Genomic DNA, 18,647 nt, shown 5'->3' with positions numbered 1-18,647 from the left:
TGGGAATTAAACACTATATTGCTTTAGATGAAAAACAAACCCTTTTTTTTAAACTTAGTGGTAGTTAATTTAAAGGTAGCAACCTGATTTAAACGCTTTGTTCTCACTTCCCAGTAGTTTAGGCATAACAGTTAAAAAGTCATCCACTTGCACAAGAGCAATAAAAAAATTAAATATTTATTCAAATAATAAGCTTAAGTTCAGGCTGCAAAGTTGGCAACGTAGCTTTTAAACACATCACAAAAGCGTGCACAAGAATGTAGGCCGAACAAAAATACTAAGCATCATACTAGACAGCCGGTTTTAAGAAAAGCAAAAAAAAATATAATCACTATACAAAATATAAAATGTATTAAACACTACCATCCACAGAACAGGGTTTTTTTTTTTAAATTGGTTATATTTTTAAAATTATTTGTGTAATTATATAGTGAATTGCAAATGATTATAGAATACCCTCCCCGTCAGTTGGCAATATTTCTGCTGCTCCTCAGCACACCCCCATCCCGCTGAAAACTGATTTATGCCGTTCATACCTTCAATAAAAAGGAAATGATTACTGGTAATACAAAGTAAACATTGTCTGAGCTAACAAAATGACTCCTTCCTTCACACTCTGACGTGCTCTCCGTTGAAGGCAGCACTTGTGTGGGTTCCGTGAACACACTGTACTACCACACTAAGTCCGAGGCCGTAGATTTTCACAGAGAAGATGACTGAATTGTATAAATGAAAAGACGGAACGTAGGTAGACATGCAACCCTCTTTGCTTCCGGGTTCAGCTCCTTGTGCATCAAAATTTTATTGCCTTTTGGAATTTCATTCAAGGCATCCAAAATTAGAGCTAGTGATAAATATACATATAGCCTCAAAAAAAAAATTTTTTTTAATTTAAAAAAAAAAAAGGACACAAACTGCATTTGATACCACGGCGGGTAATGCCTGACGCTATGTGAAAGCACCTTTTAAGAAAAGAGCCCGTGCGGCAAGAGATCAGTGTCTAAAGATTCAAAATGAATCAACCGTATTGGATAACAATATCATTCTCAACTCAGAAGCTGCCTCGAGATAGGAGCATCTTCAGTTCATGTAACAGGAAAAGGGGGGAAAAAAGGCAAAGGGGGTTAAATTCACTCCCTCCAATCGACCTAAGGCCACCAGATTTGCAGACACAATGTGTTTCTTCTTTTTTTTTTTTTACACAGTTCTTTAGGCTGTAAGATGATAAAGGAAATAGATCTATTTTTTGTTTTGTTTTTTTAAAAAATGAAACAAACAAAAACAAAAAACCAAAAAAAAAAAAAAAGAGAGAGAACTATTTCTTCTAGGATTAAGAAGCTGCCCCGGGTGTGGGGTTTACGTTCTGAGTAGCTACTTGGGGCGCGACTTCGATGATTCGAGGTTTGTCTATAATCCTGGCAGTGCGGTTTCCCTTTTCTACAATCCCAATAATCCATGCTTGGTGACCTTCGCCGTATTTTGGAGACTTGATCTCAGCGCAGAAACGTGCTGCTTGTTCTCGGGGTAAACAGATAAGGAGGCCTCCTGCAAAAGGAGAAGGGACGGCATTAGCTCTCGTTCACGGGTCAAATCAAAGTTGCTGCCTGGCTTACTCGGATTTTTAACCGTTATCTACTGATTAGACTTTGCAATAATCTAGACAGGCCTTTAGCAGCGGGATGAAAAAGCATAGGATGGAAGTGAACAGGGAAAAATGTGAAGTGAGCCACCAGGTCAAAGTAGCTGGTAAAAAGGCAAATGCTGTCTTGGGATGGATTAATTCAACGTGAACTCCAAATCATTTACAGTATAATTATTCCATTCTAATTCTCCCTGATCAAACCCTATTTGCAATTCTAAATTGGGTTCTGTGCATAACAGTTTGAAAAGGACAGTGACAAATTGGAGAAAATCTTGAGCAAAGCCACTAAATTGAATGGTATAGAATCCAAACCCCATCAGGAAAGTAGGTAGAAACAATGCCGATGGCATATTTTAATAAGAATTCCTCATGTAATTTAATACAATTTAAATTTATAATTTAAAGATTTAATGGCAATGCCTATTCATCCAGTAAGCACCCAATTCAAAGGAATGTAAACTATCATCATTAATCATTCTGAAGTGTGGACAATCTACTATTATAGCTTTAAATGCAAAGTGATTTTAACACACAGCGTGGAAAAAAAAGCAATTAGGAATTTGTTTTGCGTGGCAGAATTCCTGACTTGCACAACATTGCTTCTTATGTGTATACAGCCAAATCCACATCTGTCAAATTCAGATTTTTTTTCAGTACAGGTTTCCAAAATACAGTCTAGTTGTTTGGGGTTATCTGGAGAAACAGCGCCATCCATTAACCATTTACAAGAATCTCTAAGGAGCCTTTTTTTAAGCAACACAATGACCACAGTGTGGCATGGCCATCCTGGGATAATGTGTTGCACACATTTTCTTTCGTAAGTATTCTATTTGTAACAGGACATCGAAGATAGTATCTTCCATTATGAAAATTCAGTTGATCTGAAAGGTATTTTTTACCTAAGTATTTTTCACACACTGCAGAACAAGAAAACAGCTTCACTATATAAATTTGATCTATCAATAAATAAAAAAGTTAAATTCTAGCACTGGAATAAACAAGAATGGCCGGGAACAAAATTGCTAGGATTTTGATAAGGAAGCACCAATATTATTCCAGTTGGTAAGAATCACAAGCTGAACTACACACACAAGAGGCATTGGTGGAAGCTCTGACATTTCACTGGCATTCTGGATTGCGTATGCTTCGTTTTTATGTATTTATTTTTATGTCATCCGCTCTCTCAATTGTGCCTGTTACTGAGGAGCCCTTTGCAAAGAAAACCTGGATATTTTAAAAAATCTTTTATCACCAAATATATGGCCTAGAAGTCATGTTCACATTTCTTTAATGCTTCTCTATTTTAGTTGCATAGATAGATTGAGGTCTCTGCCCTGACTCTAGCTATTGAATCAATAGGCCAAGGGAAGGAAACCTATATGGTAACAGAATGAGAAGTGTTCTTTCTTTGTTAGCTGTCTAGACGTTTTATTCCTTTCATCTCTGACCCTATTTAGGAAGCTACAAAGCACCGTTATGAGGATTGGCATGGCCATGTATTCTGAAGACTGACTCTTGGAGCAGCTGATATGACTGCTGGATTTTAGTGTGAAGGGAATGGGGCAATCTATTCCAGACATGTTTTCAGAGAGGGTCTGCATCTAATGAGGAGATAGATCAAATTTCCTATTGTGGAAAGCCAATAGGAATATTCATATTCTTCTCCAGAGAAGAGTGGATTCCTATTGGAGAGAAATTAAGGGCCAGTGTTGCAGGCATTGTTATTAGACCATGCTGGGGAATCCTGGGAGTTGAAGTCCACCCATCTTAAAGTCACTAAGGTAGCGGAAAAGAGGGAAAGAAATAGATTGAAAAATTAAATGTATGTGTATATATATATAGATTACCTGATGTTTCCGGACAAGTCCCATGCATAAGACCAAACATATTCCCACAAGCTTTGCTAACTGCAGCCATTTTGGCAAGAACGGGGAGGTTGTGGATAACGAAGGACACTTCATTGCGTTGCTGCTTTGCTAGATTCTGTGCGTGTCCCAGGATTCCAAAGCCTGTGATGTCCGTGGCTGCATGAGCATTGAACGTATGCATGAGCCCTGCAGCTTGAGAGGAGAGACAGAGAGAAAAACGCTTACGCAACTTCAGAATTCAACCTATGTCTCAGTATTAAATCAGAGTTTACATTTCAAGCTCCCTTCAAATAAAGTTGAAGAAATGGTGTAGGGCCTCCTACTTGGGTGGACTAGGTGACCTACAAGGTCCCTTCCAACTCTGTTAAAGTTAACTAGAATAAAACTTCTTCAAGAAGGAAAAAAACATACATTCCCGCATATGGACAATCCATTCCTATCTCCTTTTGGCAAAGTTAATATCATCCCGTCTCAGAAAATGTATAGATTAAATTAATTATATATATATATATATATATATATATATATATATATATATATATATATATATATATCCAATTTCAGTTAAGAGTGGGATAGCCCTGCATTTTCTGAAAACACATCTTTGAAATGGTTTTTTTTATTTTTATTTTTTTTATTTATTTTTATATGCCGCCCTTCTCCGGAGACTCAGGGCAGCTTACAATGCGTTAAGCAATAGCCTTCATACTTTTGTATATTTTATACAAAGTCAGCTTATTGCCCCCATAAACCGGGTCCTCATTTTACCCACCTTAGAAAGGATGGAAGGCTGAGTCGACCTTGAGCCTGGTGAGAATTGAACTCGCAGTAATTGCAGGCAGCTGGATGTTAAATGCTGCCTTAGTAGGAGGCATTAGCCTCCTACGCCACTCAGGCTCCTTTCCCCTTTCCAAATGTTTATTTCCAATTGCAACATGACTGGTTGTGTTTTCTTCTTTGGAAAAAATTACGACCATGTCTGATATATATCTATAGTAACAGATAGTATGAGAAAAGCGTGTCTATGTGTGTGTGTGTGTGAGAGAGAGAGATGAGGGAAAAGAGACACAAAGAGAGTGAATGACTGAGTGACCACCTGAACAAGCTCACACATTTTTCTTGGCAACATTTTTAGAAGTGGCTGGCCCCAAGACATCCGACAGCATGAAGGCAGGACTAGAACTCATGTCCTCCAAGTTTCTGAACCTGAGGCCTTTACCACTGCATCAATGTGTCTTTCTTCTATAGCTAGAAACATAGTACAGGTAGTCCTGGACTTATGACCACAACTGAGCGCAACATTTCTGTTGTTAGGTGGGATATTTGTGAAGTGAGTTCTGCTCACTTTACATTCTTGCCACCGTTGTTAAGCGAATCACTGCATTTGTTAAGTTCATCACACGGTTGCTAAGTGAATCTGGCTTCCCCATTGACTCTGCTTATCAGAAGGTCGCCAAAGGGGCTCATGTGACCCTGGGACACTGCGGCCGTCGTAAATATGAGTCAGTGTCCAAGCATCTGAGTTTTGATCACGTGACCACGGGGATGCTGCAACAGTCATGTGTGTGAAAAACGGCCCCAAGTCACTTTTTTCCCAGTGCCATTTTAATTTTGAACGGTCACTAAGTGAAGTCGAGGACTCCCTGTACAACATTCCAGAGAGCCATTTTAACCATGTGACTTTCTAGCAATCTAAATAGATCTGCACCCTGTAGACCCTGTTTTTTTCCTGGTCACTGACCGAAACGAACTGGCCACACCTGTTCCCTTACCTGTTCTGTTGAGTCTTGCCATGTTCATCATTGCTTCTTGATAGGCAAGTTCCACGTCTTCTTGGGTCACAACCAACTTGATTTTATTCCATTTTTCTGGCTAAGGCACAGAAGGAAAGAGAAAGGCTACATACAGCTATATTGTGGAATTTTAGGGGGTTTTTTTCTACAGTTACTTCTTATCCTTTCCTGATAATCTTAGGATGGGATTTGACACTTATAGTATAGTAGTATAGCCTTTATTGTCATTGTACATCATATATACAACGAAATTGGTTATTAGCAGCATGCTAGCATAACCTTTTAACTGAATACTCAAGATTTCTTCCTTGGTTGCACACCAATTCAAGCTCATCAATCGAATCAATCAATCAAATTAATATTTGAACAGCATTAAGTGCCAATCTCCCAACTTGAAGAAATCCTTTGAAGCACTTCCTGCTGCATTTTGATTTTCACTATCTGAACAGCCACAATGTTTTAGTAGCATCTGAAACAGAGTTTCAGAATGTTTTTATTTCCAGTTACACAACAAATTTATAAGGGCAAACTAGAAAAACAGGGTTATCTTATTGCTTGTCTACACTTCCTCTTCTTCAATAAATTTTGCTCCAAGTACAATAAAAAGTATTTTTTTCTGAAACAGATTTCTACAGAGTCAATGTACATCCAGAAATTTGTTTTTACAATGACAACTTTCCATACATATATATAACCATATTCCAAGGTTATCTCCAGATATTTTGTGTGTGTGTGTGTGTGTGTGTGTGTGTGTACAATTAATATCTCGGGTTTCTTCCCGTGTAATTGTAAACATATCCTTAAAAGGGTAGTAGCGACGTTTCGACGAAATCACATTCGTCATCTTCTGGCTGAAGTTCTCAGTTTGATTCTTATGGGAAAACTGTGTGATCGTAACTGACGTTTTTCTATGAAAAGAGGCAAAGGTGTATTCTGATTGGTTGACAGTGTTGTTGTATTCTGATTGGCTGATGACGTAGCTGTATTTTGATTGGGTGGAAGCACTGTTGCTTGGTTGTGGGTTAATGGATAAGTTATGCTGGAAATGGTGTCAACACAGGCATTATGATGAATCTTTGATCTATGGTTTATATTTTGTGTTAAGATTCGTCTGTCTATGAGAGCAGGTTTCCAAATAGTAGGCAGATGGGAAGTGTCATCACGTTTATTCATACAATATGGTCTTTTCTCTATTTCAATGGCCTCTCTGATTATTCTGCCATTGAGATGTTCTATTTTTGCAACTGTTTTTGTGTTATTAAAATTAATATTATGTCCTGTGGCATTTATGTGTTGTACTAATGATGATGTGTGTTCTTTCTTTTGTACTGAATTTTTATGTTCCTCGATGCGCACACTCATTCTTCTGTTGGTCTGTCCAATATATGTTGAGGGGCAGGAAGCGCACGGGATTCCGTATATGCCTTGATCTTCTAATTCTATTTTGTCTTTAGGGTTTCTCAGAATAGACGATATCTTTCTATCTGTGCAAAATATGGTTTTGATGTTGTGTCTATGTAGTACTTTGCTAATTTTATCCGTTGTTCCTTTTATATAGGGCAAGATGGCTTTCCCATTGTTTTGTTCCTCTTGTTGATTTCTCTTCAGTGTTACATGCTGGATCATACTGATGATTTTATTTCTACAGAACCCATTTGATGTCAGTACGTTAGTTAATGTATATAATTCTGTTTGTAAATGTGCTTCATCAGCCAGACATTTAGTTCTTGTGGTTAATGTTTTGGCAACAGAGTTTATTTGTGCTGGATGGTGATGTGATTTAGCGTTGAGATAGCGGTTTGTATCTGTCTTCTTTTGATAGATGGTATGTCCTAAGGTGCCATCAGATTTTTTACAAATTAATACATCAAGGAAAGGCAACTGATTTTCTGATTCTATCTCCATGGTGAACTTTATTTTGGGATGGAGGCTGTTCAAATATACTAAGAAGTTTTCCAGCTTATCTCTTCCATGCAGTTCATCATAATAATAATTATTATTTATTTTATTTCTATACCGCCCTTCTCCCGCAGGACTCAGGGCGGTGCACAGCCAAAATAAAACATTGTATACAAAATTTAAAAAACAATTTAAAAACAATTAAATAATTTTGGCCCAAATAATTTAAAACAACCCAAATTAAAACCGAATCAATTAAAACTGAGAGGACGGGCTCAAGCCAGCCCAGTTAGATGGAATAAGTGTGTTTTTAGGGCCTGACGAAAAGTCCGGACGTCTGATATCGTGCGTAACTCAGGGGGTAGGTCGTTCCAGAGGGCTGGTGCCGCCACACCATAATGCCTGTGTTGCCACCATTTCCAGTATATATTTCTACAGAACCCATTTGATGTCAGTACATTAGTTAGTGTATATAATTCTGTTTGTAAATATAAAACATAAAATATAGATCAAGGGTTCATCAAAAGGCCTGTATTGCCACAAGTTCCAGCCAAATCACATTCCAGCCAGCCACAAAGATGAAGCCCTGCCACCTGGTGGAGAAAAACCAACCATACACCTGAAGCCAAGCCAATAAACACAGACTGGGACTCCCAACCAATCAGAATGAAAAGGTGGAGCCATCCCAGAATACCAGCACCAGATTTGAAATAGTAACGGCAGTTACAGCAAAAGACCCTTCACATAAGCCTGATGATGGCAGATGGGATTCTGTCGAAACGTCGCTTCTACCCTTTTAGGGATATGTTCACAATTACACGGGAAGAAACCCGAAATATTAACTGTACACACACACACACACACATATGAAAATAATATAAACCAACAGAACAGGTTGGTATGAAATAAATTACATTTAGCCTACTTTGTTCAAAGTTTGGCATAGCTTTGTCACAGCTGCCCCTTTGTTGGATTTATATTTAAAGTGATTTACTTACGATGTCTAACCACTGATGGACAGCTACAGCTACTTGTGTTCCCAATGGTTTGGTTAACACCAGCACATCTCCCGGGACTGCATTATCTGGCCTAGAAGTAATGAACATATATTATTAAAAAGCACACATGCCATCATTATTTTTCAGTAATTATTCCACAAAGTTTATTTAATATTATCCAGAGATCTTATTTAGAATGAATACAACCAAAAAAGGCACTCATTTAGTTACCACAAGTTATCTTTTTTCATGTATCCACAGATAATGATCAAGACTTACAAATATATAATGAAGATTATTGATAGATTTTTATCGGAGGCACATTGAATGCTAATATGACAATTTTGCCCTAAAAGAAAATTGTTACTAGTTTCAATGTCTGTTACTCGTATAAGATTTTGTTGCCTTTATTTTAGACACTGAAAATTAGACAGATTTTCAGAGCTCGGATTTTTAACAGCTGGAATCATGAAACGATTTACAGTCACACTGTTTTTACAACTTGGGTAAAATAGACCAGCTACCTACATGGTTCTCATCAGTGAACATATAGAAACTCAATAAAACCACAGTATATTGTAGAACTGCTATCACAATGAGTTCTAAAGTTATCACTGAAACTGTAATGTGTTAAATTTCATTTTGTTTTGTTTACAGCATTATTTTAATCCAAACACTGAATACTGCAAATCAAAGTTGACTGTTTGGCATCCTGTATGAGCCTGATCAAGTGTAACTTTTTAAACAAGTCACGATTAAATCAACTGTGTCTTTGCAAGATGAATGCTCTTAATAAATTTGCGAAGTTTCACCGGAAAAACATGCATTGTTATTAATCTCCCCAGTCCAGAGCCAAAGGCAAGCATTTAATTTCCTCAAAGTTAGCAACACATAAGAGAAACAATTCAGAATTTTAGAAGTAGCTACCTCTTTTAATACTTTCAGCACCTTTTCCTTGGCATAAAATGCTCCAACTTACATTATAAACTCATTAGGCTGACAGACAGTTGTGGCCACTCCTCCTAAAACAATCCAAGGGTTTAATACTGTTTGACCACCAGTCACTGATGTTCCTGCCTCTTCTGCAGCATCTTTAAATCCTTGGATAATTAGAGGCATGATTTTATCCCTTTCCTTCAGAGAAAAACAAAACAAAACAAAATCCAAGTAAGAAAAATCAATTGCCCAGTCAAGCATAATTTTTAAAATTTTCAAAGACGGTAATATAAGCAAGAACAACTAATAATTGAAAGAACAGAGGTGGACAATTGGCAGATTCAGGATTACAGATGCTTGAAATACCATTTACTTGTATTGTGCAGATTAATGTTAATTTATAGGTTATATAGAATAACGTATTAGCATTTCTTATCATCACAATTAAAGGAACTTACCCTGTCTGTCATTTTATTACTGATACCAAGAAGCATCAACATATTGTCACATTCGGTGACTCCCATGGCATAAAGATCACTAAGGACATTGGCACATGCGATGCGTCCCTGGAAAAAGCAACACAAACAATTGTCATTGAACTGCTATTTTAATGCTTAACCTCCTTCCCAAGCTAACCTTAAAAAGACACTGGGCGAGACCGAGAAATCTACCAACTGAAATTTGAAGTGGCAGATGGAAGAAGCAAGTGTAATGAATGAAAGAACTGAACAGAATTGCTATCGCTATTGTATTTAGCTCTTGTTGTATACTGAGCAGACTAAGCAATGCACCAATTTATTTATTTATTGGGATGTAAAAATGTTTTGACCATTAAAGCAATCTTAAACAGAACCCACAAGAAAACCAACAAACCTTGAAAAACAACATATGTAAAAAAAAAATGATTTGTTTTAAACAAAAAACCATTATCACAGGAATGTGCAAAGTATTTAAGTGTACAGGGACAAACATTATCTCAGAACAGTTGCTTGAAAGGCTTTCTCAGACAGTGTGTAAGTTCACTGCCCACATGACATCTCTCCTGGCACAGCAAAGCAGCTGTCCAAGGGAAACCACCAGAAAGGCAAGTGGTTGACACTAATATCCGTTGCAGAACATCCTCTGAACATTTTGCCCAGTCCTATGCTTCACCGGCCTTATCACAGATCAGATGCCCCCAAATTTTGGCATCAATAGTGATTTGCGGTAGTCAATAAGAGAGAGAAGTTAAGCACCAAACAGAAATTCTCTGTATATTATTTTCCATTGGGTAAACTAATAAATTTTGATTTTTTAGTTGTTAAAACCTTTTGCTCTGAGTTTAGAAGAATGCAATAGAATATTACTGAATTCCTTACACAGTGGTACCTCAGTACTCATCATTATCTGGTTCCGGAAGGTACGATGAGTACCAACAATGCTGAGTACCAAACACATTTTTCCCATAAGGAGTAATGTACCATAGTGAGATTCACAAGGCAGCTGACAGCAACAACTTCTAGTTTGTGTGTTGCGTACCAAACAAACGATGAGTAGTGGGACAAATTTTTCACATCAAAATGCGTTGAGTACCAAAGTTGATGAATTTCAAAGGAGTCGAGTATCAAGGTACCACTGTATAAGGCTATCATTCATTTAGTTAAGAGTAGAAATAATTTAAATGCTCAACCCAAGATCAGTCCCCAGCTGGGAAAAAGAAAGGAATTTCTTCAAAGGCCTGGTAGTTCCGGACAAAACTGAGAAAGACTAAACCAAAGCCAGGTGAAATCGATAGTCTGACATCCATCCCCATTCCTCCAGAGTTCTTATTTGACAAAAAGTGACCAACATCTTAAGGCACCTTACCATCATATAAGGGTCGTCCACAATGGGATAAATGTAGTCTGTTGTCTGGACCAAAGACAGACCTCCGTGTCTCAAAGGAATAACGCAAGTATCCATGCCAATCCCTGTAATAAAAGTAACTCGCTTTATTTTTCAGAATATTGGCCTGTTCTTGTAATTGCCTTTCTAGTTCTACATATTCCTAGCAGACAGGGTAATCCGAACTGTGCATATCCTGTGTGACTCTATTTGAAAAATTGCTGAATGAATGTTCGTAAATTGAGAACTACCTGTATCTGGAATGTTAAATTAAAAGACAATAGATGGTTTTGGTTTTTAATAGTTTTTCACTTATCTGTCTCTAAGCCACATACACCAAAATCAGAAAAACACAAAAATAATTAACATGAACTAAATTCACCATTAGCAGGATGTATTAAAAAGAAAAGATTCCCATATTAAGATTAAAAATAAAAAAAGATACCCATAAAGATAAGAAGATTTATGCTAACAGCATTTTCATACATTAAGACAATAATCTGGCATATAAAAGCTTTTGGTTATAAAATAGAAAGTTAAAAGTTTTTTAAAATGTTATAGAATCCAACTTTTCTAATCGCTATTTGAAGCATAACTAAATGAAGCTTCTTTAGGACTGAGCCCAGACCACTAATCCTAGAGCAGTTTTGCTGACTGCCAATGTTCTCCTATGATTTTAGGCAGAATATTTTTTTAAAGAGTGGAACATAGAGAGTTGAATCTCTATGTTCCACTCTTCATTAACGTGCATCGGAGACCCAAGAAATAATTATAACCAGTAAAATACAGTAAAAGGTATTCTTACCCAATCTTGGCATAACAGCCCCCAAAAACTGTTCATCTTCCTGGAAATGATTTTCTTGTAAAGATTCAAGCAATTTCTGCAAAATGTCCTGAGGCACTTTACAGCCAGTGCCTTTAAGTTCCGTGAATCGGGTTAACCGAAAACTTTTGTCAAGTTCGTAACTTTCTGGATTAAAGGACTCTCGAACAGACATGATTCTCACACTGTTAGTAACGCCAGATTTTCTTCTTCTTTGTGAAATAGGCAGGGTTGTTATCCTAGGTTTAAAAAAACAAACAAACATATGACATAAAAGTTGTCTTTAATGACAGTCGCATATTCTATATAAAAATGTGACCTCCCAACTGTTTTTATATCGAAAATACATCAAAATTCTTCGTGAAACAGCCCATTAGATTTCATTTTGTCTGCTAAATTGTACAGTGACAATCTAGTGGAGTTAAATTGCCAATGAAACAACTGTGATCTTACTATATGTAATTACAAACTGATTTTTGTTCTTAATCTTTGCATTTGCAGTACACTACGGATAATTTAGAAATAAAAGGCCATATAAACTCTTTGAAATTCCTTATGCAATACCTGTTCAAGCAGTAGACGTTTTTCTTTTCAGTTAGCCTGTATGCGTTTTGTAGATGTTAATCCATGCCAAACTGTGATGGTTGAGATGAATTGTTGAGACCACTCCAAATATAGACCAAGACACCAATTGAATTTTAACTTAGTGCACGAATGTGGAATTATCAGGGGTTGACAGGGAAAAGAGCAATGAAGTCAGAGACAAATGAATTATTGATAGTCGCATCAGAATAATTCAGAAGTCTTATGACATTTTTTTGTTAAAACATAAAAACAAAAATAGATTTAAAGCTAAACAGTCAAAGGTTCAAATCTTGTATTTAATTCACACCTGCAGTTGAGGAACCATCCATACATTGTTTTTGTTTAAAATATTCCTGGTAACATTTTGTCTCCATGATAAGGACCACATCTATCATATTCTCTTCTCCATTCACACTGAGAATGCCTCATCAATAACATTTGGGTCTTGTCCAAGGTAAGTTTCAATTTGTTTACCTTACATGTATCCCACAATTTCAGTCATTTCAGGCATTTTTTTCCAAGCTTCTAGATTATTTCTTCCAGCAGTTTAAGTGAAATAAAGAATGCCCTGAAGGATGCCATTCGTATCAATTTGGGATCTATATCATCTATCAATAGGACTCAATTAATTTGCTACCCTAAATTCAGACAAGACAACAAGCTAGAATGGATCCAATTTGAAATGAATCCTGGAGAATCAATATTCTTCAAGACTATCTGAAAAATGACAGCTACCAGATGATTCTAGACCTTGATATTAAACAATATAGTGGCTACACCCATCTCTTATTACTTGAAACTAGGGCACTGGATATGAACAATTTTGTAAAATATTCTGTAATGGTAACAGGCCAAACGGGTTTTCAAAACTGGAATGTTGAACCAATGGGCCAGCAATAAACAATTTGGAAAACTTCAACTAACTGTACATCAAATGGGGGCAGCAAATAAACTTTTCTTGCCACATTCTTAATGACAGTGAATGTGCTAACTGCCTCTTCAGTTTGATTTTATTTGTTAGATCATCATTTTATCTGCCTTGCTGGCTTCTTTTCCTAATTTTTTTTTTTTTTTAAGTGGGGGAACGTGATCTAATCAGCTACAAACATAGTTGACAGATCATTCACCGAACACCAAAAAAATGCAAATACTTTGATCCCACATATTTTAGAGGTAGTTTGGAGACCACACAATGCTGCAGATTTCCCCCCCCCCTTAATTTTGATGTTCTATGTTGTGAACTCTGCCAGTGTGTGGATAAAATAAATGTGTACTGCTTTTGGATACTGTTTATTCAATCACTGTTAAGTCTGAATGCTTAACAATTCTCTTTTCTGTAGTGAGTTGTAGTAAAATATTTGAAATAATTAATCCCTATTCATCAATTAGAAACCACTATCACCCAAACATTGAGTCCCCAATGAATATATTTTGCTATTACGGTTATGATTGTGAAAAGATCCTTTGTATGTGAGTTTGGAGAACCAGACAAACATAGACAAACATACCCAGGGAAAACAATGAACATTAATGGCTAGGTCTGACTGCTTCAGGCAGGACCACAAGTAATATCTAACTGGAGCCTGTATCAAGATTGCTATTGATGTCTCCCCTAGATAAAACTGTTCCAGAGCACCACAAACTCTGGCCTGGCAGAAATACTACTCAGTTATGGGTCCCTGGCCAAATATATAAATAGATGTAACTCTATTATTGCAAATTAAAAGTCTGAATGAACATTACACTGCAGATTAGTTCTGGCAATCAATGAGTTACTATTTTGTGTCAATAACTGCTTACATGAACAATTTGTTTCATTTCACAATCAGAGGGGGAAAACATTTTTCTTAAACACAAGATCGTTACTTTCTGGTTCGCTAAAGTAGCTCACATAAATAGGTATTTGTAAAAATAAGTGATTAGTTGAACATCAAAATAATCTCCCAATACTTGTGAATTTAGTAATCACATACTTTAATTAAATTCAATTAAAACTCCTTCCAATAAATGTCAGAGTTGTAAAATGCTTGAAACCACAATCACAGAAATGTTTAGAAGAAAATGTTACTGAGTTGCACCAGGTAAATTGGTAAAAGAACACAATTGAAATAATTCAATGAAGAAAGTGATACTTGTAATCAAACTATATTTGGTACTGTTGTATTATTTAAGCTTATATTTTCCTCCAAAAAAATATCCAATCTCCATTACTACCTAAAATATTACCATTATCTTATTATGTTATTAAAGAGAGCCTTGGTAGAGCCTTGGTAGTACAGGGGTTTAAGGCACCCTGTTATTAAGCTGGTTATTAAGACCAGCTGCCTACAATTACTGCAGGGTTCGAATCTCGCCAAGGCTCAAGGTTGACTCAGCCTTCCATCCTTTCTAAGGTAGGTAAATTGAGGACCCAGATTGTGGGGGCAATAAGCTGACTTTGTATAAATATACAAAAAGGATGAAGGCTATTGCTGAGCACATTGTAAGCCGCCCTGAGTCTCCGGAGAAGGGCAGCATATAAATCAAATTAAAAAAACAAACAAACAACTAAATAGTTATATGTTTGATATATTCTGCAACCAGCGATGGATGCAAGGGCTGGATGCCCTACCTGAACACATGCTGAAATTTTAATATTATTTCTGAACAGATACATTACATTCAATATGAATTTAAAACAAAGTCAGAGCTTAATACATTATAAGAGGCCAGTTAAATCAAAGAGAAAATTACATAAAAGATTACATTGAACTGGATCATGGCACGGTACAGCTGACATTTTAACATCTCAAGACTAATAAACCGGAGCAATATTTTAACCATTTTCTTCTCTTTCCAAATGAGGCACCACCATTCCTTTACAAAACACTCCAGATAAGCAAGCTATTCATGATCTTCCTTACAGACTTATGAGATCAATGAAGCTTCTAGGCATTATACATGTGCAATATTACACACAAACACATCAGGAATGTAACAAAATTTTGGAGAGATGACTACAAAATTCCAAGCGTGTCATCCTGGCTCTTTGGAAAAGCCATGAAATTAAACAGAAAGTTTTTCCAGCCAAATGAAGGGTGGAGACACCAGCGCTGAGCTTATATAATTTTGGCTAAAATGTACATTAGAGGAACCCAAGCGAACCAGGCCCCAAAGGTGCTTTTCTTCCAAAAGACAATGGGATTTTCTTGTTTCTTTTTCCTTGAAAATGTTTTCAGTTCAGTTCGATTCAGTCAATTGGGATGTCTATGGAGATTCTCAGTCATCCAGAGGTCATGGTTGTCCCAAAGGTGCTTTTTTTTTACAAAAGGCAACTGGACTTTGCTTTCCTTTTTTTTAAAACAGAAGTTTAGAACTGAAGAAGCTTCTTGGATTAGAAGCAAAGTGTTTTCAAGAAAAAAAAAAAGAACCAAGAAAGTCCGGTACAGGTACGATCACGGTTGAGCCCAACATTTCTGTGGCTAAGTGAGACATTTGTTAAGTGAATTTTGTCCCATGTTACCACCTTTCTTGCCACAGCTGTTAAGTGAAATCACTGCTGCTGTTGGTAGCACGGTTGTTAAGTGAGTCTGGCTTCCCCACTGCTTGCCAGAAGGTTGCAAAGGGGGATCTAATGACCCGGGGACATTGCAACTGTCATAAATATGAGTCAGTTGCCAAGTGTTTGAATTTCTACCACATGACCATGGGGATGCTGCAATGGTTCTGTGAAAAACGATCTCGAGTTCCTTCTTTCAGTGCCCCTGTATCTTTGAACGGTCTCTAAACAAACTGTTGTAAGTTGAGGACTAACTGCATTTGCCTTCATTCGCAAGAAAGTCCAGTTGCCTTTTGGGAAAAAGCACCTTTGGGACAACCATGACCTGGATGATTGAGACTCTCTATAGCAATGATGGCTAACCTTATTGCCATCGCGTGCCAGGAGCTTGGGGGGGGGGAAGAGGGGTCATGCGCATGCATGCCCACACCCATAATTCTACGCGCCCTGCGCATGTGCCCGCTCCCCACCCCGCTCCTGGCACAATGGGCCCAGTAGGCCCATTTTTCTCTCTCCCCAGGCTCCAGAGCCTTTCTAGGAGCTTGGGGAGGGCAAAAATGGCCTCCCCCCCCTGGAGGCCAGAAACGGCCTGTTTCCCTACTTCCAGTAGGCTCAGAAGTCCCAAAAATCAGCTGGCCGGGAGCTGAGCTTGCATGCCCACCGATATGGCTCCATGTGCCGCCTGTGGCACGCATGCCATATGTTCGCCATCACGGCTCTATAGGCATCCCAATTGACTGAATTGAACTTAATTGAAGAAGCTTCTTGGCTGAGAACATTTTCAAGAAAAACCTCCGAAGAAAGTCAATTTGCCTTCTGGAACAAAAGCAGAATAGAACAGAAATAGAAAGCAGAATAGAAATATAACAAGAATAGAAAAGAATAGGGAGGAAAGCAGAATAGAAAATATGGAATAGAATAGAAAGGAAAATGGAAGAGAGTAGTTGGAAGGGACCTCGTGGGTCATCTAGTCCAGCCCCGAGCTCCAGCAGGAGACCTTTGAGACCACCAGGACCTGGAGGACCGAGATTCTCCATGGACCAGGCAAAGGTGGGTTTCTTCTGGTCAGTCCCAATTGCAGCAGCCCAGCCAGTCGTGTTCCCACGACTCGCTTAATCCGGAGTCGCTCCGAAGCAAGAGCCAGGTTGGAAGTGGCTCTTGCCTGCCTTTCGGGGAAGCGGGAAGCCCAGCAGCCCGGAGCCCAACCGAGGGCGGCAGAAACCCCTTCCCTCCCTCCCTCCCATCCCAGCCGCCTTCCCGCCTTCTTCCTGGCCCGGCTGGGGGAGTGGGCGGCGCTTCCACCCTCGCTCCCCCCTCCCCCCTCGGGGCGTGGCCGCGGCGGAGAAAGAGCGACGCGAAGCCAGGCCAGGCTCGCGCTCCGGGCGTTCCAGGCGCACTGCGCACGCGCGGGGCCTCCCGCTCTCGCCTCCCCCCCCGCCCGTCGGGGAGGGACGGAGGGAGTGAGGGGAAAAAAAAAAAAAAGAAAGATGTCGGCGGGCGGAAAGATTAACCTCTTCCCCTCCGGAGGCGGCCAAGATTTTTTTTTTTTTTTTAAAGGAGCGCCTTGTTTTAAGGGGCCCCTCCGGGCTTTCCTCACACACGCCCCCCACCGGGCTTTCCCGCGCGTTTCCCTCCCCTCACCCTGGGAGGGGCGCATTCCCCTTTAAGCGCCCCTCCCTCCTCTCTCTCTCCACCCTCCCTCCCCCCCCCGCGGCCTTCTCCTTACCGCGTCTCGGCTGCTCTCCCGCCCGCCGACGGGACTCCCCGCGCCGCTCCGGCTTGCCCCCCACTCCGTCCCACAATGCACCGGGGCGCCTGGCCGGCCCCGGCTCGCGCTCGCCCTCTCCCCTCAGCGCCGCCTCAGTCGCAGGAGGAGAGGGGGGGCGAGAGAGAGGGAGAGAGAGACGAGAAAGGAGCGTCGGGGCGGGCACGAGGGGGTTAATTTTCCCCGCCTCCTTCCCCTCCCTCAAACGGCCGAGAGGGAGGGAGGGGGGGGGCAAGAGACTTAACGGCTGAGCCCGAGTGCCGCTTCGGAGGGAGGGCGCCGCCCCCCTCCCTGCGCACGAGCACGCACGCACACGCGCGCGCGCAGGCCCCCCTACCGGCAGAGGGCGCCTGCGCAGGAAAAAAGGCGGGAAACGCTGAGGCGGCTCGAGCTTGGGAAGGGCGGGGCGGAGCAAAGGCGGGCGCCTCAGGGGAGACTTTCTCCTACTCACTCACTCACTCACTCACTCACTCACACACACACACACACACACACACACACCGCCCCGCTTTCTGCGCGGATGGGAGGCCACCAGGTGATCCCGGGCTTCTAATTGCAACTGAGGAGGGGGAATAATAATAATAATAATAATAATAATAATAATAATAATAATAATAATAATAATAATAATAATAATAATACAGTCAGCCCTCGGCTTTCCACCACAATCAAGAGCCCTGTGTTTATGTCCCTAAGCGAGACGCCTTTCTTTTTTTGCACCATTTTGCGACTTCCCTTGCCCCAGTGGTGAAGTGAATGGTTGCTGGGGTTAAGTTTGTGAAATGAATCTGGCTTCCCTGTTGCCTTTGCTTGTCAGAAGGTTGCAAGAGGGGGAATCACGTGACACACACACACACTCATGACACTATAACGGTCATACGTCTGAATTTTGGTCACTTGGCCATGCAGGGGAAGAGTTCTGCAATGCAGTAGTGGG

General features: G+C 39.6%; 1 protein-coding gene across 3 annotated transcripts; it reads right to left on the bottom strand.

Moving 5' to 3' along the window:
* Positions 1-161: 161 nt before the first annotated feature.
* SEPHS1 (selenophosphate synthetase 1) lies at positions 162-17,962 on the bottom strand. Of its 3 annotated transcripts, none has more exons than XM_070947054.1 (10): positions 17,672-17,962; positions 12,387-12,524; positions 11,805-12,061; positions 10,982-11,085; positions 9,595-9,702; positions 9,180-9,334; positions 8,201-8,291; positions 5,283-5,382; positions 3,490-3,702; positions 162-1,545 (listed from the first exon to the last, which is right to left on the bottom strand). In XM_070947054.1, the coding sequence occupies exons 3-10, from the start codon at positions 11,995-11,997 to the stop codon at positions 1,331-1,333; spliced, it is 1,179 nt and encodes a 392-aa protein (XP_070803155.1). In that variant the 5' UTR covers positions 11,998-12,061; positions 12,387-12,524; positions 17,672-17,962; the 3' UTR covers positions 162-1,330. The 3 variants fall into 3 exon arrangements, with proteins under 3 accessions (XP_070803155.1, XP_070803157.1, XP_070803156.1); XM_070947056.1 differs by having other exon boundaries at positions 3,490-3,696; XM_070947055.1 differs by lacking the exon at positions 12,387-12,524.
* Between the last annotated feature and the right edge of the window lie 685 nt (positions 17,963-18,647).

The sequence above is a fragment of the Pituophis catenifer genome, unplaced genomic scaffold (genome assembly GCF_029215685.1).
Source record: "Pituophis catenifer annectens isolate HBS135680 unplaced genomic scaffold, rPitCat1.0.hap2 SCAF_7, whole genome shotgun sequence".
Taxonomy (NCBI): Eukaryota; Metazoa; Chordata; class Lepidosauria; order Squamata; family Colubridae; genus Pituophis; species Pituophis catenifer.
Note: the sequence above shows the minus strand (reverse complement) of the source record. Positions and strands in the feature narration are given on the sequence as shown.